General features: G+C 51.0%; 1 protein-coding gene across 1 annotated transcript; it reads left to right on the top strand.

Moving 5' to 3' along the window:
- Nucleotides 1-23,292: 23,292 nt before the first annotated feature.
- On the top strand, nucleotides 23,293-25,194 carry KBTBD11 (kelch repeat and BTB domain containing 11; the record flags this gene model as incomplete). The annotated part of the gene is made up of 1 exon (XM_080928809.1): nucleotides 23,293-25,194. One exon carries the CDS (start codon nucleotides 23,293-23,295, stop codon nucleotides 25,192-25,194), a length of 1,902 nt encoding a protein of 633 aa, XP_080784935.1.
- Between the last annotated feature and the right edge of the window lie 1,299 nt (nucleotides 25,195-26,493).

Raw genomic sequence — 26,493 nt, 5'->3', positions numbered from 1 at the left:
TGCAGCCTGTCCCATGCATTCAGCACCTTTGGCCCTCTTGGAACGCAGGGCCTGCTTCCCACATTCGAGTATTCATGTGGGGATAGAGCAACTGTCACTAAAGAAGCAATATCAGCTCTGATCCAGAGCTCTGACAGTTCTCATCCTTCCACACACACATGCATGAACCCATACACATACACACACATGCATGAACCCATACACACACACACATGCACACACACACCACATGTGCACACATTTACACACACACAGGTCTGCATCCATGTTCTTACACACATTTACATACACACTTAAGTCTGCACTCGTGTATGAATACACAGTTATACACACGTTTGCACCCATGTTTGTACACGTGCCTTCTCCTCTAATAATTGCTGCTTTTCCATGAGGGACTGCTTGTTTACTGGAGTGGAAAAAACTCGGGCAGCTGTTGGTCAACCTGGGCTTGGGGCCAGTGCTCCCACTGACTCTGGGAAAGAATTAACCCCTTCTTGGAGAGCAGAGTCGGAAAGCCTTGGTATCAGAGAGCTCTGTCAATATGGGCTGTTTGTTTCTTAGGTGTCTGTGGAACTCTACTTCCCTGTGAATGTCTGTGCCTATAAAGGCCTCATTATGGTTCTAATGTAGTGTTGTATGGGTGACAAAGTTGGTGCAGGGGGTGAGGAGCTATAGCTCAGGGAGTTTGAAATGCACTTTCCTGCCCAGGTAGACCCAGGCTGGCTCAGCCATGTGGCCACTGTCTGTCAAGTCTGTCAGGAGCCTGAGCTGGCCAGCAATGGGATAGGAACAGCCACCATCTTTCCAGCTCTTAGCTGATAAGACAAGGCCAGCACAAAGCCAGGCATGCTGCTGCCGCTTTGATGCTTAGACAGGGCACAAAGCAAGCAAGCAGAGCCCAGAGCATCCATCCACACAGTGAGCACCTTGTCACCCGGACAGACTTAACTCGCTGTGGCCATGGTCATGATCGCTGGATCACTCACTGCCTGGGAACTTGGCCTTTAAGCCCGTGATTGATTCCCCTGTGTAAAATCTAGGAATTCCGGGGCCCTGGTTCAAATGGGACATGTGAGCCTGAACAATGGAGGCCAGCCATAGCCCTATAAGAGCCCAAGAAGGACAGCATCCTAGAAATACCATAATCCATCAAGAAACTGAGGGCAGAGTGAGCGATGCCCGTGGCTGCCTGCTGGGTGGAGAGGCTCTCCATGCTGGCTCGGCTCCAGCCCATCCATCTTGAACAAGCCTGTGGGACACAGGATGAGCACCAGAGACACCCATGGAGGGAAGGCCAGGGACCCTGGAAACATGTAGAGCCAGGTCCTCCAGCAGAGATGGACCAAGGAGAACAGATATCTGGCATAGGAAGGGAAGCAGGAGGAAAATGTGTTCTCAACCTCTCAGGAAGAAATGACTGCCTTTGGACCTATACTCCCAGCTGGAAGGTAGGCTCACCAAGATGACAATCTCCCCCAGAGATGGTGTCTTCATCCATTCCCCTGTCAGAGCTGGGGAAGGGAAGCTTACCCACATCTGCCCCATGAGGCATAAAGACTCTATTTGCATTCTGAAACCCTTTTACTTATCCAGAAGGATGTGGTGGTGGGAAAGGGTGTAGCCGGTAGAGGCAGGGTGGTGTGGAGGCAGAGAAATCTAAAAGGAGCAGGAGCGGGGAGAAGTGTTTGTCTGGTCAAAGTTGGGGCAGGGTTCACCGACTACCAAAGAAACCTGTGCAGAGCAAAGGACACCATAGCATCCTTCAGTCCCTGGGCCCAGCAGGAGCTGTGGCCCGGCTGGGCAAATGGTGGTATACTGATGCTGGCAGGCATCCTCCAGGGACCAGCAGATGCAGGCTGGTGGCTCATTCAGGCAGGAGCTAGACAAGAGATGCTCTGTGAATTCCTGCTTGTCAGGCCCTTCTAGCCAGTCTCTGCTGCCTTTCTCACTTCCTGCTTCGACCACTGGCGATCAAACAGCTTCTGGCTGCAGGGAAGGAAATGGGGGCAGGGCATGCTCCCCAGGCAAAGCAAGGCAGCTGGCCAGGCTTGGGCAGGCTGACCCACTTCCCGGGATGCTGCAGAAGTAGGGGCCAGAAGAAAAAAATGCAAAAGCTTTGCCCTGTGTGGGACCATCATAAAAGCACACTGCTACAACTTCCTCAAGTCCTGCAAGATCAGGGTATTCAAGAGAAGCTAGTCTCGGCGACTCCCTATGTTTCTAAAGTGCCATCCAGCCCCGCAAACCACCCCCCTTTAATCCCAGAAGGCAGCAGGGATTAAAGGCACAACTGGGCACAACCTACTCTGCCTGTCATGTTTTCCAAGTGGTCAGATTTCTGCTAACACTTATGGAAATAGTCTAGGCCCCATTTTCAAACACTGATGCCCGCCAAGCTCACCTCTCACAAGTATTACAACTGCTTCTGCCCGAGTGAGTTTTTGGCTAAGGGGGAGCAAAAGAATTCCGCTTTCCATCCAGTTCTGCAAGCTGAGGTGTTTGGGAAGACTTGGGGAAACCTGGCTGGATCGTCTCAGAGGGTCCCTCCCAGTGGCAGGGCACGGGGCGTGGCATTCATCACCCCCACCAGACTAAGCAGTAAGGCACAATGTGGGACGAATGGTGCACCAGGCTGGCAGGACTTCTGGCCGTTTGATCTAGTCCCGTGGTAATTGCTCATTTAGTCTCTTTGTATTTGCTCGTTTGTTTCTTTGTCCGAATTTAGTCTGTTTGCTTTGGTCTTTCTGTTGCTATTGTTCATTCATTTCTCTGCAGTGCTGTGAATGGGATCCAGGCGCTTGACATAGGCTCTTCCACAGAGCAACAACCCGGCCCTGATATTGTTGTTTATTAAATGTTACATTTACTGTAAGTTGTAAAAGGGCATCGGGGAGGTAGGAAAGCTTAATTTAAGGTCAGCTGGCTCATCCCCAGGCAGACTGAGAAACAAAACAAACAAAACCAAACAACAACAACCAAAACCCCAGTTTCTATAGCCAGGGCACAAAACATCTGTCTCAGTGCCATGGGGTTGCAGTCATAAAACACAAAGCTGGAAATCATAAACTGCACAAGCCTGTGGCTGAGGTTCAGGTGGGCTCTGCTCTGTCTGTGGGCTCCTGGAGGGGAATCTGTTGGTGACTTACAGTCTGTAGTTCAACTCCCCAACAACAGTCAGCAGCAGCTGTGAATGGAAGTCCACGGATCTAACAGATGCTCAGTCCCACAAGGCAAGCAGGTAGAGTCTTCCTTCTTCCAATGTCCTATGTGAGTCTCCAACAGAAGGTGTGTCCCAGATTAAAGGTGTGTATCACCATACCTGGATCTGGCCCTTGATTTGTCCCAGGTGACCTTGAACTCATAGATCTCCTTGTCTTAGTGTCATGGGATTCATAGCCACTATGCCTCAAGATCTCCAAGCCAAGATCCAGGTCAGAAACTTGTATCTCCCAGCCTCAAGATCAGGATCACAGGTGAGCCTTCCAATTCTGGATTGTAGTTTATTCCAGATATAGTCAAGTTGACAACCAGGAATAGTCACTACAGACACCCACCCTAGACATCCAATTGCTGAGTCTCTTCAGCCTTCTCTCTGCTTTATGACTTTGCTCTGCAGTCCCTGTTAATGTCTGTCTTTTCTGCCTTTGGGATATGAGCCATTCACCTCCGGAGCCTGTCCCAGTGACCTCTCTCAGTCTTTACAGTAACCCCTGAGGTGTTACTTCCCAAAACAGTTACATTCTGAGGTGGGCTGGAAAGGGAATACCAACATCTTTTCTTATAATATACAGTCCAACCCCTAGTAATCTTTGAGGTTTCCAGGGTACACTATCCAAGGGAATTATTAATGTACACTTCTGAGAACTTACTACTTTAGGCTCTATTAATTAAAAATGACTTAAAAACTATTTTTTGTCGTGACTTTAGGATCAAGAGTGAGATGGATATTCTATTTGTATCTGAATTTTTGTTATATTAAACCATACATGGCTCCAAAGCCATTGCTCTTGCTCAACACCACACTGAGTCACCAAAAGAGAACAGATTTGTGTGACAACATGTACCTTGGCTGATAGAGCTGGCACAGGACTGAAGCCTGTGCATTCTGGCTCCTGGGGCTGTGCCTTCTGCAGTATGGAGCTCCCCCACTTCTTCCACGATGTCCATCTGGTGCTGTCTGGCCACTGGCACATGCATGGGGTTCCTGTCACCCAAAATGAGTCAAATCACTTTAAGAGGGGCAGCTCAGGGGCACATTTAAGCTCTACTGAGCCTGGTGGCCTGAAATTATAGCGCTTGAGAGTCTAAGGCAGGAGGATTGCTATGAGTTCAAGGTTTGTCTGAGCCATATCATTTGGCCCTTTCAGAACATCAAAACCAAAGTAACAAATATTTAATTTAAAACAAAATTCGGTCAAGATGGAAGGGACTTCCTTGTGGTGCTTGTTGCCTTCTTGCTTCCTATTCTGTGGCAAGGTCTGTTCCTTGGGGCATTTCACCACAAAAGAACAAGGCTTTGAGCTGGATAGGAGGGGAGCCTTGCTCTACCTGTATCAAATGTGTGACTGGGAACAAGTCTCCTCTGTAACAGTGTCTACTTCCTGGCAGATGGTAGAGCTGTAAACCCCAGCTTACAGGACAAAATTCTCAAAAACGTAATGAGATAACCTCACGCTTATCTCTGCCATTCCATACTACATACCTTATATGAGACGGTGCTCTCAGCATTGACAATCATAAAAATACCATCTCAGGTCAGGGCTGCAAAGACGGCTCAGCAGTCAAGCATGTGTGCTGTAAGTCCGGCGCATCTCAGTGTAGCTTCCAGAATAAATGCCATGCTGCAGAATTATAGCTCAAGTCCACCTGCATCTCCAGGGGTCTGACACCTCCGGCCTCCACACCCAACAGACAAACATGTAACTATAAAGAAAAGTAAAATCTTTTAAATTTTACCAACTTGAAAAAAATCAATAAAGATGTTTTGTGTTCTACTACATCAAATAATTAGCCAAGATTTAATTCTTTCTTCAAAAGTCATAATCACATTCTTTATTAGTATGCAAATCTCTTTTCTTTTTTAATAAATGGTAAAACCCTGTGTATACCAAATGACTGGTTTGGAATAAATTTCTCTATAGTTCATTGTCAATAGTGCGATTTGTATTCCCATGGAAGTGAAATCCCTTTTGACTGCACACAGTTTGTTTACATTTTAAACACTATCTCAACATAACCATTAAAACTTTATTTCCTTTTAAAGGTATCCTAAAAAAAAATCAAGTCTACTAGGATTGACACTTGCAAATGCGCTGTCTTAGTGAGCAGATGACTGCAATCGTCACTTGGTAGGGTTTATCTCCTTCCTCTCAGGAAAGGAGCTAGAATCTGCTAAAGCAGACTCCAGCCCACAGGAAGCAGCACCAGAGACAAGGGACAGCAGACATCTGGTCCAAGTGGGCATCCATGGTCAATTATGACTTTCAACCCAGGAGGACATAGAGACAAGGAATGCATTCTTGCATTCAGCTGTAAAGCCTGAGATGCTGTGGTGCTTTGTATATGCTTGGGCTAGGGAGTGGCACTTTTAGGAGGTGTGGCCTTGTTGGAGGAAGTGTGTCACTGTGGGCGTGGGCTTGGAGACACTCCTCCTAGCTGCCTAAGGCTGCTCAGTAAATTCCTGGCTTCCTTTGGGTGAAGATGGAGAACTCTCAGCTCCTCCTGTACCATGCCTGCCTGGGTGCTGCCATGCTCCTGCCTTGATGATAATGGACTGAACCTCTGAACTTGTAAGGCAGCCCCAATTAAATGTCCTTTGTAAGAGTTGCCTTGGTCATGGTGTCTGTTTACAGCAGTAAAACCCTAACTAAGACAGGTGCCATCTCAGACCTGTATGGGGGTGGGATAGGGTGGAGGGACAACTGTAGTTTAAAATTCCTGGAAGGACATGAATAGCACAGGGTCACCTCAGCAGTGACATCCATTTCCACAGTCAACTTTGCCTTAGACACTTCACAGACAACACAGCGTGTGACCTCTGAGTACCAAGTCTTAGGCACCAGTCTGCCATGTGTGAAGAGGAGGGAGAGCCCAGGCAGTTCAGCCATGAGATTTAAGAAGCTTCTGGAAGAGTCCATATGCAGGTTCATCACCACACTTCGAGGAGTGGCCTCGTCAGACAAGGCTGACTTAAGGGAGTCCCATGGGGACAGCCCCCCTCTTACACAGCAAGGGTTGGATTTTAAATGAACCAACAAACATCTAATTATTTATTCTTAATGCTAAGAAGCTGGAAGTACTTAGAGTACTGGCTCCATTCCTGACAGTCATTGGAATTTAATTGCTTGGGGGAGCGGGTAGCAGTGCGGTACGTGAAGTTTTATGAGCTTAAAAAAATATCCTGGGGACTGTCTAGTCTGACATGTGTAAGCAAACAACCTCCATGATCCCAGCAGGAGCCCACCAAAGCACTTGAGAATGAGACTTCCTACAGGTCACCTTCCTTTCATACTTCCCTCAAGACTGTGTGCAAGTGAGATCAGCCACAAAGTCACAGACAGGCAGAGCTGAGACTTCCTAGGGCCATAGTGGGATCTGGCAAACATCCTGGAAGATGATGGAGAAAGATGGCCTTCCATCAGAGGTGAGTGCTGTAAGGGGAACAGAGAGGTCCAGCATCTTGTCCCTGACAGGTTTGAGAAAGGATGACTATTCAGGGTGTCCTGGGTGCTGCTGCTCGCTTTCTCCCAGCCTGTTCTCACCTAGACCTAGTTAGTTGGTTTTACCCAGCACCAAAGGTGTGAAGGGCTCAATTAGCATCATACCTGTTCACACCTGTCTCTGAAAGATACCTGCAGTGATGTGTCTTCAGGCTTGGCAAGTCTGCAGGTCAGTTTCAGGACTTCATGAGGCATGAAGAATTCTAATTATCCCACCCCTGCAGATTTCACTGCCTTCATTGAAATAAAGTTGATAAACACTTAAGTGGGGAAACACATGGGGGCAGGGTAACCACCAAATACCCCTCTACTAGATGCTGGAGAGGAAAGATATTTTGAATTACTTCATTTATTTTTTTCATCCTCAGAAAATGCTCATGGACAGCCCTAGTGTATAAAATCCCAGTTTGAACGGGGGGGGGGGGGGGGTGTAGGTCTGCAAATCCTACCTAGCCCAAATGTGGGAGCCTAAAAAGACGGAGAAAACTGATCCACTCAGTATCCAGAGCCGGGATGATGGAGGCTGGGCATGTGGAGAAAGCCCCGAGGCCGCATCCTGGCCAGCCTTCTGTCTTTTCTCCGCCCACGGGTGGATGGAGACACACTAAGAGACCCTCGAGAGGCACATATTTGAGAACAAACTGAAATTAATAGTAAAACATAGTGAAAATGATCTCAGCCCCAAGATGGCCTATTTCTATTGTAACTAACAGAAATGGAAGTATCAATACCAGCCGTTTGTCTCTTTCTTCCCCGGCTGATGCCTGGCTACTGAACAAGAAGGGTTTTTACAGCTTTGATATTGAACTCAGGACTGGTGTATAAACTGGCTAAGAATATCAAAGCCGAGAAGAAAGCAAATGTTCAAGTCCTCTGTTCTCTGAAATCTGGCCATCGGTAATTTGCATAAAGCTGTTAAAAGAAGCTTTTACCCTTTTACAAATTATCAACCTAATTTGACAGGCACCCCTCACGTTTCCTTGGGCTGCCTGCATAAGAGGGAAAAGCCTGTCTAGACATCAGGAAATGTCCACCAGCCGTTTGGTCCGCTTCACCATCCAGAACTTTCTTAAGATTCTAGACTCTATCCGGATGTGGGCAATAGATTTTTAATTACTCTCTGTAAGAGTCGCATCGCATCTTACAGAAGGCTCAGCAGGACCAGGATGCCCTGCTGGAAGTCGAACAGCCAAGAGCGCCCTAGGTGGGGCAAAGCTTGTGGCGGACATCCGTTTCTGGTCCTTTTCGGGTTTGGGGGAGGGCTCAACAGGTCATGTCCGCCCCCGGGGTGCAGCGGGGTCACTTTACTGGAAGTGCCCTGTGCGCCTTGGAGATACTATCAGGGCTGGGAGCCACCAAGAGCGAACTCCCAGCCTCTGTTCACTCGGTCTGGAATGGGTTAAGTGCGGAGGAGCAGGCGTTGCTGCGGGCAGGCGCGGGTACTGGATTTGTGGAGGGCTGGCTCAGCTGCAGCCCTTACCCGCGGACCCCAAAGCCTGAGGCGGCGGGCGGGGACCGCGAGGTGCACGCGCGCCCGGGCTGTGGGCGGCCTCCCAGCTCGCGCTCCCTCCAAGCGCAGGGCACACGCAGGAGTAATCGGCCGCTGCCAACCCAGTGGTTGGCTCGCGTGCGGAGGAGCCCGGCGCGCTCCCGGCGTCGGGAAAGCGCGCAGAATCGCCTCGCTCGCACAGGTGCGTGGAGGGTTCGCTGGTCCCCGGGGCGCTCGCACAGGTGCGCGCGAATGGTCGCGTGCGCATGCGCGTCACACACCCCCACGCCACCCGGCCAGGCTGTGCGCCCTGGACTCGGGTGGGTTGGAGGGGTGGTGGGAGAGCGGCGAGCTGCGAGCGGTGAGGTAGGGGCCCAGGCGCGGCCTGCGGGATTCGGGAGAATGGGGGGACCTTAGGGGCGGTAGGCAGGGATGCTGCTCTTGGAGGGCAGTGGGGTCTGGCTCGGGGTTCCGGGAACCGGGTTGCTCCAAGACAACACCGGGCGGGGCGTGGGAGGACGATGGGCGACACTGAGTCGCCCGCGCGGGCCCCTCCCTGGCATGGGTTCGGCCGCTCCCCTCCAGCTGCCTGTGGCGCTGGGTTCTTTAATTGGGGGACTCAGGGACTGGGCGGGAGCTCGGAATGTGGAAATGATTTGGCTGACCCGGGCGGGGACCCCATAGGCTGTCCCTTGACGCCACGAATAGTCTGCGGGATGTGTGGGCCACGGCACAGTGACAGTATTGGTTCGGGGAGCCTCGGCTCGCCGAGCCAGACGGCGGGTCAGGGATGCCTGGTGGCCTGCGCCAGTACGTGCCCGACCGCACGTTGGGGAAGGGGTGGAAGGAAGAAAGCGCGCTGCATTTAAATTAGGACTGAGTGTGTGGCTAGCCTTCATCCAGAGAAGAGGCTGGGAGTGGAGCCCAAGCTTCCTGGAACCTTGCCATCCCCGCTGTGCGGCTGGGACAACCCCCTCCAGGGCGGTGGGGGCAGGTCCTGCCCAGTTCCTCTTCCTGCACCTGTAACTTTAGACAGGAGGGTTTTCAACCCAACGCTATTTAGCCTCTCTGAAGAACTACTTCTTTTTACCCCCTGCTAGTGTCTATTCCAGGCACGGGAGAAATGAGTTCTTTTCTCTCCACTCACCCCACTTAGGGGCTTATCTTGAAGTTTCCAGCATCTTTCAGCACCAAGTGAAGAGTCCTTGGTTCCCTGTGGGTTCCCAGCACCCCACTCCTTCCAGCTGAATTACAGCTACCCAGTCTTTAATTAGTAACCCCCACGGCTGTCAGTGGCACCCTTAAGCCTTTCATCCTGAGCGGTTCCTATTATTAGACATACCCCCCCCCCCACACACACACACAAGCCCTGCCAGGCAGAAGGGAGCTTTCCTGGGTACCAGAGTCACTGGGAAAAACCAGCATCCCTGCTCCGATTGACTAGGCTCCCTTCTGGTGTAACTCAGCTAAGGTTCTGATGAGATTAAAAAGTCTTCAGAGCTTTTCTTATCAACTATGAGAAAATGGCTCGTCATAGCATTAGAAAAAATACAGAGGAAAAATACTTAAAATATTTTGTTTACGGTATGTAAAGTAAGGTCATCTCTGGTTTAGGAGGAGGGAGAGAGCATTAAATGTGTCTTTCTGTACAAGCCCTTCCCAGAAGCACCATTTTGGGGGCCATTCCGACCTGTGTCTAGATCTCTGGGTCACAGGCTGGGTCACGTCACCACGTTATTCCCCCGAGGTCGGTGGTCTCTGATGAGGTACATTCAGTACAGTCTCAGCATGAACAAAGGAACTTGAAGGTTTCTCTCTCCTTGCAATGCACCCTCTGAGCCCAGCATCTCTCCCTTTTGCCAGCTCATATTTCAGATGTTTCCTAAACACCAGCGGCACAGATTACCGTGTAACAACAGCTCGGTGCAAATCTGGACCCACTTAAGGGGTTGCACAGATTTTCTGGCCGGCCCTGCACTGAGGCCACGGTCAGAACAGACTGGTGTCAGCTGGGCATCAGGACTGCGTGGAGCAGAGCCGGCTGCCTCCAGTGGAAACCAGCCCAGTCTCCCAGGAGTCCCCGTAATCCTGGGATGTTTGCCCTATTCCGGAAGCCACAGACTGCTAGCTCACTAACAGCCTTTTTTTTTTTTTTTTTTTTTTTTTTTTTAAGCTTTTCTCTTGAAATTGTTGTGGTTATCCGTGGAGAGTGTTAGTACCAGCAAATGTTTGCAGGATACTTACACTGAGAAACTTTTATAATAAAATGCAAACTTCTAGGAGTTTACAGTTGGAAACATTCTGGCTCCTGCTAGAGATAATACCGTAATTAACATTGCCTTGGAAACCGAAGCTACTGTTCAAATGGCTGAACACTTGTCTTTCAGAGATGTTTGTTGATGTCTGCTGCAAGTATGACATTCTTTGGTGCTAGGTACAGAATTCTGGGTAACAGACCTGGTCTCCCTGCCTGTGCATCTTAAACTCAAAATCAGAGAAAGTTAGGAAGCATTTCCCCCCAATACTTGTGTGGCATCTTGGAGGGAGTGTATACATCCTGTAAATACACATAATGGAGGCTCCTTGTGTGGCGAAGGGATTGGTATGGTGCTTCAGCAGGGGCTTCATGTGCAAAGGCCCTGTGGTATGAAACAGATCACTAGAGGAGCCGTTGGGAGAGCCTGCCTTGGGTCTGTGGTTTTATTTCAGTTCATATACATGAATGAAGCTCAACATCGGGAGGCTGGATGGAGTTGCATGTGGTTCAGTTTTACAGAACTGAGATCCTGCGTCAAAGGGAAGTCCTGAGGTTGGACAGTGTGGGTAAGATGTGGCATGAATAAAAGCCTTGCAGGATGCTTGGTGTCGTCGTTTTAGCTACGAAGTCTTAGAGCCATGCAGCGTTGGCCTCTGTCTTTACTGCATCTGGGATCTCTGAGCCACATTCAGCTTTTGCTACACAGAGCTGGACATATGCTTTTAGCTACACCGGTCACATAACCATTTCAAACACATCCTGTGGGAACGAGCCTTCGTTTACTTCCCACCATCACAGGATGCAGTCCTCAGTTCTAGCATTGAGACTCCTGTTCAGGTCCTCGGGGCTGAGAAAACTCGATGCCTTGAACAATAGCATTTATCCATCTTGCTCTTGGTTGGTCATGCAGACTCAGGGGTGGCCTGTCGGCCAATCAGTGCCAGATGTGGCAGCCTAGAGGCAGGGCCTGAGCCCCCAAGGGCTCCTATTCATTTCTGGCATGGCTGGACAGAGGCAGCTAGGCCCCTTAGTTATCTGTGTGTCAGCTCCTTCCCTGGTGATTGTGGACTGTGAGGAGCACGTCCTAAGAAAGAGTCCCGTGGAAGCCGCACCACTTTTTCTGAGAAGGCTTTAAAGTTACGGTGTCATTTTCACCACAGTCTCAGCCTGCTGACTGAAGGAGGTGGAACTCACCTCTGGAGGTGCTCTGTCATCTCATACATACCTCAGAGAGTACTGAAGAGGTCACATCTAAGAGGTGTCTTTGGAATGTATCACCTGTCACAGTCCAACATCCAGCTGCTAATTCAACCCTGGCCACCACCACTGAGATAAATGTAGAAAAATCTCACTCTTGTGAGGTCAGAGCATGTTACTGGGTGAAGGAGCCGCTTTGTGACCTAGTCTTCAACAGAACCTCTTCCTATTTACTTGAAGGCTTATCTACCAAAAAGGGAAGACGTTTGCTCGACACCCATAGGTACTGCAGGGTACGGTTCAGGGTCACTGTTGATCTTGTCGGCATTCCTCAAACAGCCATGAGGCAGGAGTGTCTGTTTGGGAGTGTATGCGCGCACTTGTGTGTGAGAGAGACAGACAGACGACACTGTGACAAAAATACCTGCCAAGAGGTCTAAGGGGAGAGCGGTTGATCCTGGCTCGGGATTGGATTTGGCTGGTTAGGTCGAATTTAGTCCTGAAGCGGCAAGAGGATAAATAGTGATGCCCGGCAAGTTTTCTTCCATTTTAACATAAAGATGGCGCCTCCCACACTCAGGGTAGCTCTTCCCTTCCAAGACGCATCTTCTGCATGATTCCAACTTCAGTCAAGTTGACAATGAGGATGAACCCTGACAAAGTCCCTGCTGGTAGGGCAGCTCAGCAGGCAGGGGCTCCAGATTCTGAGCTTTGAATGTGATTGTTTTCCAAATGTCATACTGAGCCTTGGTCCCGGTTATGGTTAGGGTATAAGGTCTCCCCTGAAAGGCTGTCCTGGAGGCTTGGTTCCTGGTGGCACATACTTGGCCGCTTGGAGATTGGTGCTGCTCCTGCGTATACTCTCCGTAGGACTTGGTTCACCGTGAGCGCACCCTGCCCATGTTTTGCACCTTGTGTAGGTATCACTTGCCCTGTGCTTTTGGCCGTTCCTGGAAGCATCACCAAGGTCTGTGCCAGAAGCCGTGCAGATGGCCAGTGTTATGTCCTTGGACTTCCCCATCCTCAGAGATAAATAGCTTTCTATGTTGTATAAACTTCCCAGCCCAGGTGTTTAGTTAGGCGCACAGAAAGTGTGTGAGCACAAAGAGGTGGCGGGGCAGCGTGAGCCTGGAGGCTGGGTTCTCTTTCCCTCAGACACCTCCAGCTCTTCCTCCTAAGTGTGTACTGACCAGGTAAGGCTCCTCAGAGAACAGAACACATTTACTCCGATTTACGCAGTCTGGTCACCTTGCGCCAATCTTGTCTCAAAAGTGCTCCAGGTTCCAGTAGACTGGTGTTGCACCAGGCATCCAGGTAGTGTGTCACCTCTGCAAGAATGATGAACGTAACCATTTACCATCTCTTGGTGGGAAGGGAACTGAGAGGCGGATAGGCTTCTTTCTCACAGCTAGTCTGAGATAACCAGGCGCAAGCTAGCAGTACCTCTGTCCTGCCCCACCGTGCCCTCAGAGCCTAGCACGCAGCTTCATCTTGTACTGCGCCTCTCTCCTTTAGCCAGAACTGGCTACATCTCACCCCATCCAATTTCTCATTGTCTTAAAATGCCCGGAGTTTCCAGTAGTCTCTGGGGATCCAAGCCGCTGGCCAGGACCCCCACCCGCACATCCTATCCGTCCAAAGTGCTTCCGTTACTCAGACTTCTGCAGGCTGCTGCCAACACAGTGCTCACAGTTCCCACCGGTGCTTGCTCGGCCGGAAAGGAGCCATGGAACCGTGTGCTTCTCCTCCCCGTTTTCCAACTCAGTGGGGCTGCAGCTCGGTAACCACAGAGCAGGCATCTACAGTAGACTTGCTAAACAGTGGAGTTTAAGGTAGGACATGAAGAGAAGGGTAAGATGACCAGGACCTCAAAACACCGAACACCAAAGGACAGGTGAGAGGAAATCTTACCTACCAGCGCTCATCTTGTGCATAATGTAGGTTATTTTCCAGATAAGATTCAACTAAGACTGCCTGTGAGAGACGGGCTTCACTTTTCAGGATAATGCGTGAAGCGAGGGGGCAGAGAGTTCTGTGTGAAAGGACCCACAGGATCGTGGGTGGCTGTGCTTGTGTCTAATGAATCAAGCTAAATCAGGACCTTTATGGCCAGACAAAGGCACTCTGCTGCAGGGACACATCCGATGACAGCGATTAGAACAGTAGTCTTAATCAGGGCGGCTGTTGCCGTGGTGAAACAACGATGCTAAGAAATGGCTCAGGGGAGGGACAAGACTTACCTGACTTACATTTCCACATCTCTTGCTGTTCGTCATTGAAGGATGTCAAGAGACAGGAACCTGCAGGCAGGAGCTGATGCAGAGGCCGTGGAGGAATGCTGCTTACTGGCTTGCTCCTCATGGCTCACTCAGCCTGCTCATAGAACCCAGGACCACCAGCTCAGGCTGGGTCTGTTCCACCAGTTATTAACGAAGAGAATGCTCTACCGGCTTGCCTACATCCTGATCTTATGGAGACGTCTTCTCTGTTGAAGTCCCCTCCTCTGATGACCGTAGCATGTCAAACTGACATGAAAACAGCCAGCACAAATAGCAGCAGCAACAACAATAATAGTAATAATAATACAGAGATGGTTCATCAGCACGCCGTGTTAAGGTGCCAAACCCACCTGTTCTTGGAGCCAGGTGCTGTCTGGGGGATGGAGTGGGCAGCTTATGGCAAGGCTTTTTGGCATGGACTCTATTTGTGCAAAGAGCTAGCAGGGATCTGCTGGAGACCACTGCTTGCCTTGCTTAATTTCTGTGTCCTCCCTGTCCCAAAGGAGAGGGACACCTGGAACTCTACCTTAAGACTCAGCCTGCTCCTTGCCACATAGTGTCTATCTTTTGGCCTTCTCTGCTGCTATCTGATAAAGCATAGCTTTCTTAGGAGTGCCCAGAGTATGTTCTGAGGCCCTGGGGAGAGGGGAAGTTCCAGTATTAATAAGTGCCTTTGGAATACTCCTGAGACCCTCTTGGAGAGAAGGTGTTGATGCCTATAGGCCGGTTACAAGAGGGAGCTGGAAGGGTATCAAGGCCTCCACCTGTGTGACCTTCAGCCCCAATGGGAGCTAATCCTAACCGCTTAGTCCCCTTGGGCCCCTGTGCCGAGGTGTTGTGTAGTAGGTACTCCTTACCTAGCCCTTTGCCCTGCTCTGGCACACTTAGGAAGTTTCCAGCTCCTTGAGGGTATCAGTGCTGGAATACGGGGAGAGGCCTCCTGCGACACGGCTCTCTGAGGCCACACCAGTCACAGCGGATGTGCGGCCTCACCACTCCAGGGTGGCCAGGAGGTCTTGCCAGCCACTGGCCCAAGTGGGAGCTCCTGAGTGTGCTATAGAAGCAGTCTTTAAACCCTCACATCAGGAAGAGTATATAAAGACAAATGCCGGCCACTCCTGAGAAGCCAGCAAGGGTGGGAGCATCTGGGATTCATGGTTTTAAACTCAGGGCCTAATTGAAGGCAGAGTTTGCATTCGTAGGAGTCTCCACCTTCCGTCCTTGGGACAGGAAGTGACTTTCTTGTTCTTACCCATCAGACCACAGCAGTGATCAGTGTCTCAGTGAAGAGACACCCTGCCCAGAGCTCCGCTCTGCCTCACATCCGATCACCTAGTTGCCTAGACTTTCATGTGACCATGCCAGGTGCCCCACCTCGGTCTTCCTATTCAGTCTCAAAAGATCCAGGCCTCCTCTTCCTGACATCCAAACAGGACGTGAGGCTTATACCCCTGGACCGGACCTGAAGCAGTGAACGTTTGCTGTGCAGAGCAGGAAGCTCCAGTTCAATAACCTCTTACGTTTGAGAACTGAACAGACGGTTCTCATGATGTCGGCACGGCGGGTGAGAGGAGCCATGAAGCTGGCTGGGGGCTCCGGTCTGGTTTAAGTGTCCCAGCCGGCCGTGTGTTCTGCCGCTCTGACTGGGAGACACAATTTGGGACCTGCCTACACTTGGGCAACCCCCATTCTGCTGCCACTGTGTGACCTTTGCCTAAGCTTAACTCCTGTAAACCCAAGAGCTCCGAACTTCAGAGATCACACCTGTGAGCCTTTCCTTCCATTTCCTGTGTTTCATTTGCCTGGAACACGGAATCCAGCAGAGTCCTGTTGCCTGGTGACAACCCAACCGTACTTTGCAATTTTGCACCTTGTGTTTAGTGTAGGCCGACTCCCTCCAGTGGAAAGTCCCCCACTGAAGTACTCAGAGTACTTTTAGATTATAAACTAAAAGACACTGGATAAACAGCAAGTAACAAGAAAGGAGACACTCCCATTTCCAAGTTGTTGTTGGGTCTTTGATGTTCACCCATTCTGAGAAAGCCCGCAGCACAAAGCGGAGGAAACGCCCCTGTACTTCACCAGAGCATGCAGCACAAAAGACCCACCTTCACCCTCCTTCCTGTGCTTACCACTTTATAAGTGGTAGGCAGCACTCTTCGGTTTTCTAAAGCATTCAAGTGACATAAAGTGACATCTGAAAAGCTTTAAAAAGTTGGACCTGTGTTTGTGGGATTCTCACTGATTGGCTTGTACAGATTTTTAGTCCATTGACGTGAAGGTAAAAGTTAACAGTGTTGCAAAATAAGAACCAAAATCTTTTCTCTTTTGCCCACATCTGAAAGAACTGAGCAGGCGCTCCCCACCCCTTCACAGCACAGGTTGGTCTCCTTCTTCAGAAGTCACTGGTCCTGCTTATAACCAAGGAGCCGTAACTGTGGCTACTCAAGATCCTGCTGCCCCACTGGCTCCTGGGTTTTCCTACAGTTCCATTTGTCACTTCTGGGGAGCCAGACTCTCTCCCATAGGCCTTACCCCCTGAGAATCCCTCTGGCTTCAGAGTAAAGTTGGTATTCCGAGAGCATCTCCCAGTCTGGAAGTCAGATTCTGCCATGACGTCTTAGGTCTTGTGTCTCCTCTTAGCTGATCACGGCATCTGATCGTATTGGAACGTGTGCTGGCTCTGTTTGCCTCCTGATACAGTTCCTGGGGCTGAGGACTAGCTGAGATCTTGCCCCATGCTGGTCCTGGTTCCCCTGTACCCAGCACACGGCAGCTGCCGGGTGCATCTGCTAATCACTACCAGGAAGTGTTTTCCAGTGTGAGCGTCAATCAGAACCTGAGTGACTGGTTGGAAAAGCTGCAGGTTCATCATCTCAGCTGGTCTTTATGACCCTATGACCTGTCTGTGGTGAAACACTCAGTTTTGATTCTTTGTTCACAGAAGAGTTGACACCCCAGGCATTGCCAGGGATCTGATGTTACAGCTATAAATGTCTGCTAGTCTTTTAGTCTGCACACCTTTCCCCTGGTCTTAGTGATTCTGGGGGTTTGTGCTGTGTATCTCTCCACCTTTGCTTGAGTCACCAAGAAGGGTGACTTAGGATTTCAGAATATTCCATTTGCATCTGGGCATGTGTTTTCACGAGGCCAGAGCACAGCTTGGTCCTCTGACCTGCAGATGCTTTGAGTGAATGAGCATTTTATTTCAACCCCTTTGTATCAAGAACACAAGTCTGATTCCTGTGGGTTTGTCTGTCTTGTACAAGAGACGAGGTGGATGTAGTTTCTGTGTACATCAGGTTTGAACAGTCCCATCCTTGGGTGTCGGTCCTTACCCCCATCTGCTTCCAAGTGTGACACTCCATCTCATCAAAGTAAAGATGGATCCCATAGGTTGGGATGCTAATCCCTGTGTATGTCAGAATAGTTGGATATTAAAACATGGAAATCGGATGGAGGAACCAGATGGTTACACCTGTTATGACCTGACACCCAAGTGGATTAGTGAAAAATGCAGTCTCTCTAAGTGATATTTCCGATCCCTCCGAATAGCTCTCACCTGGTGATGGTCCTGGGGAAGAAATAGAGCCTTCTTCCTATTACCCAGAGTGGACAAACTCACAGTACAAATTCCAGGGTTAGGGCTAGAGACTGTGACCAAGTGCAAACACCATGACCAGTGTCATGAATTAGCTCACATGGGCATGGTAACTAAGGACTAGGAATGCCAACTGCCTCAGCTGTCCTCTCCAAGGCCACCTGTGGACTGCACAGGGACAATTGCGGAGCCACTGCTGGGCTTCAATAGTTGAGACCATGCACCCGATATCTCTGAGCACACAGAACATTTCTTGTCTCTTAAGAGTCTGGTAGTTGTTCTGCTAGTCCTCTGCATGGTTGTGCTGGTGGCCACATCTGTGGGGACATACCTGATGGGTACTGGTGGCATGCAGCACCCAGACCTCAGATGCCTGCAAACTGGATAAAGTAGTCTAGTGTTCTCTTTTGCTTTTGCTTTTGTTTCTTAGATCTTTCTACTTGCATGCTAAGTTACAACACACACACATACACACCACACCACACACTATACACAAACACATACACACACCACACCACACACTATACACACACACAAACACATACACACACCACACCACACACTATACACACACACAAACACACACACCACACCACACACACACACACACCACACACATCACACCACACATACACACACCATAACACACACACACACATACACACCACACACCACACCACACACTATACACACAAACACATAGCACACACACACCACACCACACACTATACACACAAACACATACCACACACACACCACACCACACACACACACACACACACACACACACACACACACCATTCCTGCCTGGGCTAGTTTTCCCTTAGTTCCAGCTTAAAGCCCACTGGGGCAGATGCTCTCTTTGGTGCTGCCCTAACCCTGTCCTCAAGTCTCATGTGGCCTCAAGGTCTGCACCGAGCTTGCCATAACATGGCCATAAACAGAGTTCTTTCCATCGGGGCCAAAGGGAACATGTTCTAGGGGTAATATTCTTTCCCAGAGGGACAGTGAGAGGGCAGAACCTACTAGATTCAGTGCTTCTGTTCTAGAGCTGTGATAACCAGTGGGAGTCTCAGTTCACAAGTGACAGACATGTAAGGTTTGTGGAACAGCAGCGGGAGTGCCCAAGACACACTCAGGCTGCACCATGTCAGCCCGCTGTATCTCGTGAGCACAGAGGTACCTGTAGATCCTGTGTAGTCTGTCCACTGTGATTTGACTTCCGGAGTAGATGGCCTTAAAGCCGTCTCCCCCTTGAAAAGTACATCATACTTTCTGAGACATCCTTGGAGTCTGGCTGTCCCCGTGAGCTACTGAGAACCCCAGCCTCGGCTCAGGCCAGTAAATGAGAAAAGCTGGAGAGCCCCGACCCCAGTCACCAGCCTTCTCGACTGGACGGTGCGAGTTGAGGTTCCTGTTCCTTGGGTTTGGCCTGTTTGGTACTGATCCGGTGTACATGGAAGCAAATGTCACCTGTGCTTTGGTGACCGTGGCCAGGCTGGGGATGCAGGGAAATGAAAGGGAAGCCGAGAGATCTGTGAGAGCTCAGGTGGGGTGTCAGTGAGAGATGAGTATATGGAATGTTTGGAAGAGGAATTTAAGCACGGGTGCTTTTTCGATGGAGAAACTTCACAAAAAAAAAAAAAAAAAAAAAAACAAGGCCACTGTCCCATTTTTTATACATCTGAGACTTTTTAAAAAAAGATTTATTAATTTATTATTTACGAGTACACTGTAGCTGTCTTCAGATACACCAGAAGAGGGCATCAGATCCCATTAAAGATGGTTGTGAGCCACCGTGTGATTGCTGGGATTCGAACTCAGGAGTGTCTGGAAGAGCAGTCAGTGCTCTTAACCACTGAGCCATCTCTCCAGCCCCATCTGAGACTTTTAAGATACAGCTTTTTATGCTCTAAAATCTGCAAGTTGTATGATTACAGAAACCAAATAGGTTTATTTCTTTGAATATGGAAACGCATTGGGTATAATAGCAAACATCTGCGAATCCCAGCACTAGGAAAGCAGACAAGGCTGTGCGGCAGGGTAAAGGTCAGCATGGGCTGTACAGTGAAATTCTGTCTGAGGAGAGAACAAAAATCAGAAGGGCTCAGTGCAGTTATGCACAAGAGGCTGAGCTCTGCCTCGGAGCACACAGCACGGCCACCAACCCCGCGAGAGGCCTGCCATCTCACATACATGAGAGAGATTGTATGCTTTGGGACAGGGGCACTTAGGAGCTATTTTTTAATTTCCCTCATTAATGAAAGGTCTGAGATTTCAGTGTCCTGGGGAAGGGCACACTGAAGTGGCTTGTCCTTTCAAGCAAGAGATATCAGCTATTAATGTCACAGACATACAATATGGTAGGAAGTGTAAGAAGTTCAGACCTGTGCATCTGACAAGGGGTCTCTCAAAGGTTTCAGGGTGTATGAGGGTTCTATGCCACGTGGCCAATGAGCAGCCCACAATACATCTTGTTGTATAGCTGACTCTTGTCAGCTTGGTGATTGCTGTGTCTGTTGGATACAGATGAGCCATGGGTCTGGCTTATAGATTCAGATGTTCAGTCCATTATCATCAAGGCAGGAGCATGGCAGTGTCCAGGCAGACATGGTGCAGGAGGAGCTGAGATTTCTACATCTTCATCTAGAGGCTGCTAGGAGAACACTGACTTCCAGGCAGCTAGGAAGAGGGTCTTAACCCACCCCCACAGGGACACACTTCCTCCAACAAGGCCACACCTCCTAATAGTGCCACTCCCTGGGCCGAGCATATACAAACCATCACATGCATTAAGAACACAGTAAGCATGCTTTTGGAGATAACTGATGCCCTTTCCCTGAATGAGTAGAAGGAGCTAGAGGGTTCCATCCCAGACCCAGTGAACAGAAACAGGTCCCATAGGGCTGGGCCAGACCCTACCATTGCCTTAGCATAGCTCCAGCGTGTAGACTATTGAACCTTTGAGGCTTTAAACTGTTTCTGTCGGATCTTCAAATGGCCAATCCCAAGCTTCCCCTTTAGAATCTTCTGTCACTTAGTTCCCTCCCCAGCTGTGAAGGAACATAAAGATACCACGAGGTTATCATCTGCACTTTCCAGGGACTGTCAAGCCGGGGAACCAGGTCCCAGGTCAGACAATTTTCTAAGGTTGATGGGCTGCCGTTCTCTCCCAGAGGCAGTGTGAAGAGCGGGGCTAGCCAGGGAAGCCAGCCCAGCTTCTGTCTCATACAGTGAAGTTTCCAGAGATTTCCACACGAGACACAGCATGCCCTGCTTCTGACTTCAGTTTCCTCCAGTGGCTAAGCCCAGAGAAAAAGTTCTACAGTCTTTGGGGTGCTGGTGCACCTCTCTGTTTGAAGTCACTCTCACATCCTCATCACAATGTCCCCTGGGCTGGCAGAGCTGGGTGGGGGCCTCATTGGGGTGGTCACAGATCAACCAGAGAATATTGTGACCTGTGTCCTCCTCTATGCAGGCCTCTGACCCAAGGTTCCCAAACTCCCCTAATATCTGGGGGCTCTTACTGCAGTACGTGGGCAGGGGGAACACAGAAACAGATCTGGCGTGGCGTGAACTGAACATCCCCAAGTTCCACCATCAACATCAGTGGCCAAGTAGCTGTAGTTTTGGGGTGTGAGTGGGCATTCTGTATACCACATACTTCTATGTTGTCTTATAACAAATGCCCAGTAAACAAGGGAAGAGTGTTGTTTGGGCTTGCTGCTTCAAAGGGTCATGGTCTATCACATGGTGTAGGTGTGACAGCAGGAACTTCATCTATGGTGGTGACAGCCTGCCCAGGGTTTGTCATGTCTTGGCAGATGAGGAACTAGAAAGCTGGGTGGGAGAGATATGGTCTATTACACTCGAGCCCCAGCTCCTAAACAGACTCATATATATCCAGGATAGCCAAGAATGTGGCCCAGACCAAACTCACAACCTAAAACATGAGGGTTTTGAAAACACTTTTGGGGGTGGGCTAATATGTCTGGGCAGGTCTCTCAAGGGAACTCTGTAGATGGTGACATCCTGTTGCAATGTCAAAAGGTTGGGGATGCCTGCTACTTCAGGCATCCAAAGCCACCTCCAGCAGGAGATCTAGCTGGGAACCATGTGTTCAAACGTAAGCCTTGGAGGGACAGGTCACACTCAAACTGGATCAACATTTGTGTTATGGTGTATGTGTGTGTGTGTGTGTGTGTGTGTGTGTGTGTGCAGGTCATGAGAGTGTAAGGAGAAACACCTAAATGTTTCTCCACTGCCTACATAAGTGCCAGGCCTGAGTCGCCTCTGCTTTCCCCATTCACCCTTCTCAGGAGGCTAGAGTGCAAATGGGTCACAGTGATCGGACCCTCAGATCACCAGCAAGACAGGGAGTCATAGACCAGTGTGTGTTGGGGCAGGAGAACTCCGCCTAGTACTCTGAAGGGCCCCAACACCCTCCCACACCTTCCTGACCTGCTTCCAGTGACCACAGGGGTAGAAGGTGGAGCCTTGGGATCGGATCCTTGGCTGAGGACGATTTCAAATATTTGACACTTGGGTTTTTTTGTTTTTGTTTGTTTTTGTTTTTTGTAATTGATTGAATTGTTGACCAGAAAAGCCAAGGGGACTGCCAACACATTAATAAAGTTAACAAGGTTTTGTAACCACACTGCGCTTCTGAACACAATTCTGATGGGTTAAAACTTGACACGGGTAGCTACTTCCAACTTACAGAACTAGCCACGCCATCAGGTTTACTGTGGCCAGAGTCTCTTTTGGCAATACCCATTGCCTGAACTGCGTTCTATTTAGTCCTGTGCCTGGATGAAGTCTGAGTAATTAGGTACTTCCTGTCCACCAAACTCCAGTGATGATCAGACTCGTGGCCACCAGACTAAACAGTGCTAACTGCAGCTGGCGGAGGGTCTGGGGTAAAAGCATTTCACTCAACAGTGAAACTCAAACCTTCCCTCTTTCCTTTTGCAGACAGGAGCAAGACTGTGGAGAGCCTTGTGGGAACCTGACTTGGAAGCAAGCAGCAGAGGCTCCTGATCACAGGGGAAAACCCAGCTACACACAGGACCTGTCTTTCCACACACTCACCCATAGGTGGAGTGGTTCCCTAGGTAGACAGTGTGGGGAAGCTGCCACCGGGATTCTGACACACACACACACACCTCTGCTGAATTCTGGGCTGCACAGCTGGAGTCTGTAGAACAGAGATGAAGTTAAGGATTTAAATGTGGCCACAGCCCCTGGATGATTTGTTGGTCCAGGGTCTACAGTACTGTGAGACAAAGTGACTTTGTATCCACAGAGTTGGTCCAAAGAAGGCCATGATCTGGACCAGACACACTTAACTTCACTTCTCCAAAGGAGCAATACAAAGGAGCCTCAGCTCAGGGCTGTCATATTTGCAAACTGAAAAAACAACAAAAGAAAAGAAAAGAAAAACAAAACCCAAAACGAAGCAAAAAACAAACCCCTCTTTGCCACCAAACTGATTCACCTCCGCCCCAACGGATATAGCCTGAGTTGAGGTTCCCCTTTCGAAAGTTCAGTGAGAGTTGGGCCCGTCCTCCTCCTCGCAAGAGAGAGTGGGAAGGGCAAGGTGGGAGTGGCGAGAACAGGGGGTGGACATCTGTGAAATCTGATCCGGTGCCAAGGAAAGGGTAGGTGCTGCCAGAGACCCCAGGGCAAAGCTCAGCCTCCAGGCATGTGTGACTCCTGAGACTGCTGACTGCACACAACGCAACCCGCTCATGGAGAACTCCGTGGCGCCTTTCGTCCTCTACTCGGAGACTGAGTCCAGGACTCCGGGAGAGGACAGCTTGCCTCTGCCAGCCGAGGAAGAGGGCGCTGCATCCCCAGCGCAGACACCCTGCAGTCTCAGCGCTTCACTGTGCTTCAGCTCCGGGGACGACTCCCCGCCGCAGTCCCGCGCCTCTGCCGCGGAAGGCTCCGAAGCCTCTCCGCCTTCTCTCCGCAGCGACCTGCGTGTGGTGGAGACGCAGTGGGATGTCAGCAGCGCCGCGTCCCCTGAGTCCCCGGAGGAGTGCGCGCGCCCGGAAGAGCCCGCGTCGCCGGAGGATCCCCCTTCCCGCCACGAGCACGCGCGTCCTGTGGCGCTCGAGTCTTTAGACGAGCTTGGGGAGCCCGTGCCTGTGCCACCCGGGGTCGGGTCCGCGCACGGAGAGCCGGACCTGGTCATCGAGGTGGCCGGTCGCCGGTTGCGGGCGCATAAGGCGGTGCTGGCGGCGCGCAGCGACTACTTCCGCGCGCGCGCGTCGCGGGACGTGCTGCGGGTGCAAGGCGTGAGCTTCACTGCCCTGCGGCTGCTGCTGGCCGACGCGTACAGCGGGCGCATGGCGGGCGTGCGACCCGACAACGTGGCCGAGGTGGTGGCCGGCGCGCGCCGCCTACAGCTGCCTGGCGCTGCGCAGCGCGCCACTGAGGCCATGGCGCCGCAGCTGAGCCTGGACAACTGCTACGAGGTGCTGAGCGCAGGCAAGCGGCAGCGGCTGAGCGAGCTGCGCGATGCCGCCTACCGCTTCATGAGCGACCACTATCTGGAGGTGCTGCGTGAGCCCGCCGTCTTCGGTCGCCTGTCCGGTGCAGAGCGCGATCTGCTGCTGCGGCGCCGCCTGTGTACGGGCCGCGCCTGTCTGCTGGCTGCTGCGCTCGGGACAACCGGGGAGCGCTCGGGCAGTCGACCGCAGAGTCCGTCCGGGGACGCGGAGTCGCGCGGGGACGCAGCCGTTTATTGCTACCAGGCGGAGGCCGGGGAGTGGCGCGAGCTGACACGGCTGCCCGAGGGCGCGCCGTCGCGCGGCTGCGGCCTCTGCGTGCTCTTCAACTACCTCTTCGTGGCGGGCGGGGTGGCTCCTGCGGGGCCCGATGGCCGCGCCCGCCCGTCGGACCAGGTGTTTTGCTACAACCCGGTCACCGACTGCTGGAGTACTGTGCGGCCGCTGCGCCAGGCGCGCTCGCAGGTGCAGCTGCTGGCCCTGGACGGTCACCTGTACGCCGTGGGCGGCGAGTGCCTGCTCAGCGTGGAGCGCTACGACCCGCGAGCCGACCGCTGGACCGCGGTGGCCCCGCTTCCCCGGGGCGCCTTCGCAGTGGCCCACGAGGCTGCCACCTGTAACGGCGAGATCTATGTGTCCGGAGGCTCACTCTTCTACCGCCTGCTCAAGTACGATCCCCGGCGCGATGAGTGGCAGGAGTGCCCGTGCAACAGCAGCCGAGAGCGCTCTGCCGACATGGTGGCCCTCGACGGCTTCCTTTATCGCTTTGACCTGTGTGGGAGCCGCGGTGACGCTCAGGCTGCAGTCGGTTCTGGTGGCGGGGTCAGCGTTTTCCGCTACCATTGCCTGGCCAAGCAGTGGAGCCAGTGTGCTGTACACCTGCGGCCCCCCGGCGCACCCGCAGGCCTGCAGCCCTTCCGTTGTGCTGCCCTGGATGGTACCATCTACTGTGTGAGCCGCGCCGGGACCTGGCGTTTCATGCCTTCTCAGGATCCCGAGGCTGGCAGCGATGTGGGACCTGGTGGCAGTTTTGAACCTGAGCCTCTGGGATCCCCCCTGGATGTCCGGGGCGTACTCTTTCCATTTGTGCTCAACCTGCCTGAGAAGCCGGACCGCGGGGAGCAGGGTGCAGCCTAGGGCAGGATCAGCTGGGCAGCTCCACTGTCCAGCATTTGTGGTGGTGGGGGATGGAGCTCAAAAGAGTGAGCTAGATCCCCCCCAGGGGGGGAGGGAGGGCAAAGACGTTTCAGGAATGGAGGAAGCACACAGGCCAGGCTGCTGGCCACACTGCATCATGCAAACGCTTTGAGAGAGTAGAAGAAACTTTGCTGGCTCTGAAGACTTTTTTTGCAATGCTGTTTTAAGCCCCGCTTTGCAGTGCTGGATTCTGCTCTTGCTTCGCTTGTTGAGTGGGGGTTCATAGCTTAAAAGTTATGGGAAGATGCAGAGAAGCCCATACCTAAGGGGAGAGGTAGAGGAGACCACAGATAGCGTGGGATGAAGGTGCAGACTCAGATGTAATAAGGAGCCTGCCCAGCCCCCTCCTTACCAGTGAATGCAAGGTTCTCAAACCTCAGTGGGGTCCTAAAGTAGGCCAGGTATCCTTGCAACTGCTGAGAGATGGTCAAACTCCGCTCTAAGTGTTAAAACGATAACATAAGATCCTAGAGACCTAATAAGTTCACCACGTGTTTGCAAGCTTTTGTAGGCTCAACTTCAAAGAGTAACTTATCAAGTACTGAAGGCAGATCTTAGTTGACCAGCAGAGTTGCCTTTGTTGACAAAATGTTAGCAGGCAGCACCTTGAACAGGAAAGGACCTCAGGTCAGACTCTGGTAGCTCTGTGTGTTCAGCTGCTTTCCTGCCTTAGAATGAACTAGGGCGATATTTTTTCCTTCCTATAACAAGGGAGTTAAAATCATGTTTTGACAGTTGCACATTTTGAACTTTCTGCTTGGTTATGTTTTGAACGTATGTATCTACTGTGATTCTGAAGATTAATTTACAACCATCTCAGAGGAAGTGTATGTGGGGGTGATCCGATACAGAGGAGGAAAAGGAGAAACATTCGTGTTTTGATTGTAGTTTAGCAAGTAATGCCCAAAACACCCTCTTAACAGTCCAAAGGACTCAGACAAGGTTGCAAACACCAAAACCAAGTCCGTTCATTTTCTCTCACGTGTTAGGATGCTATGCATTCAGGAATATACAGGCATGGCTTCCCAGTTATAAAGAAGTTAAGGACAGATTCAGGAATATACAGGCATGGCTTCCCAGTTATAAAGAAGTTAAGGACAGATTCAGGAATATACAGGCATGGCTTCCCAGTTATAAAGAAGTTAAGGACAGATTCAGGAATATACAGGCATGGCTTCCCAGTTATAAAGAAGTTAAGGACAAAATATGTGCTCCCAAATAATTGGTCTAGATCCCATA

The sequence above is a fragment of the Micromys minutus genome, assembly GCF_963924665.1.
Source record: "Micromys minutus genome assembly, chromosome: 14".
In the NCBI taxonomy this organism is placed as follows: Eukaryota; Metazoa; Chordata; class Mammalia; order Rodentia; family Muridae; genus Micromys; species Micromys minutus.
This window is presented reverse-complemented; position numbering and strand designations above follow the sequence as displayed.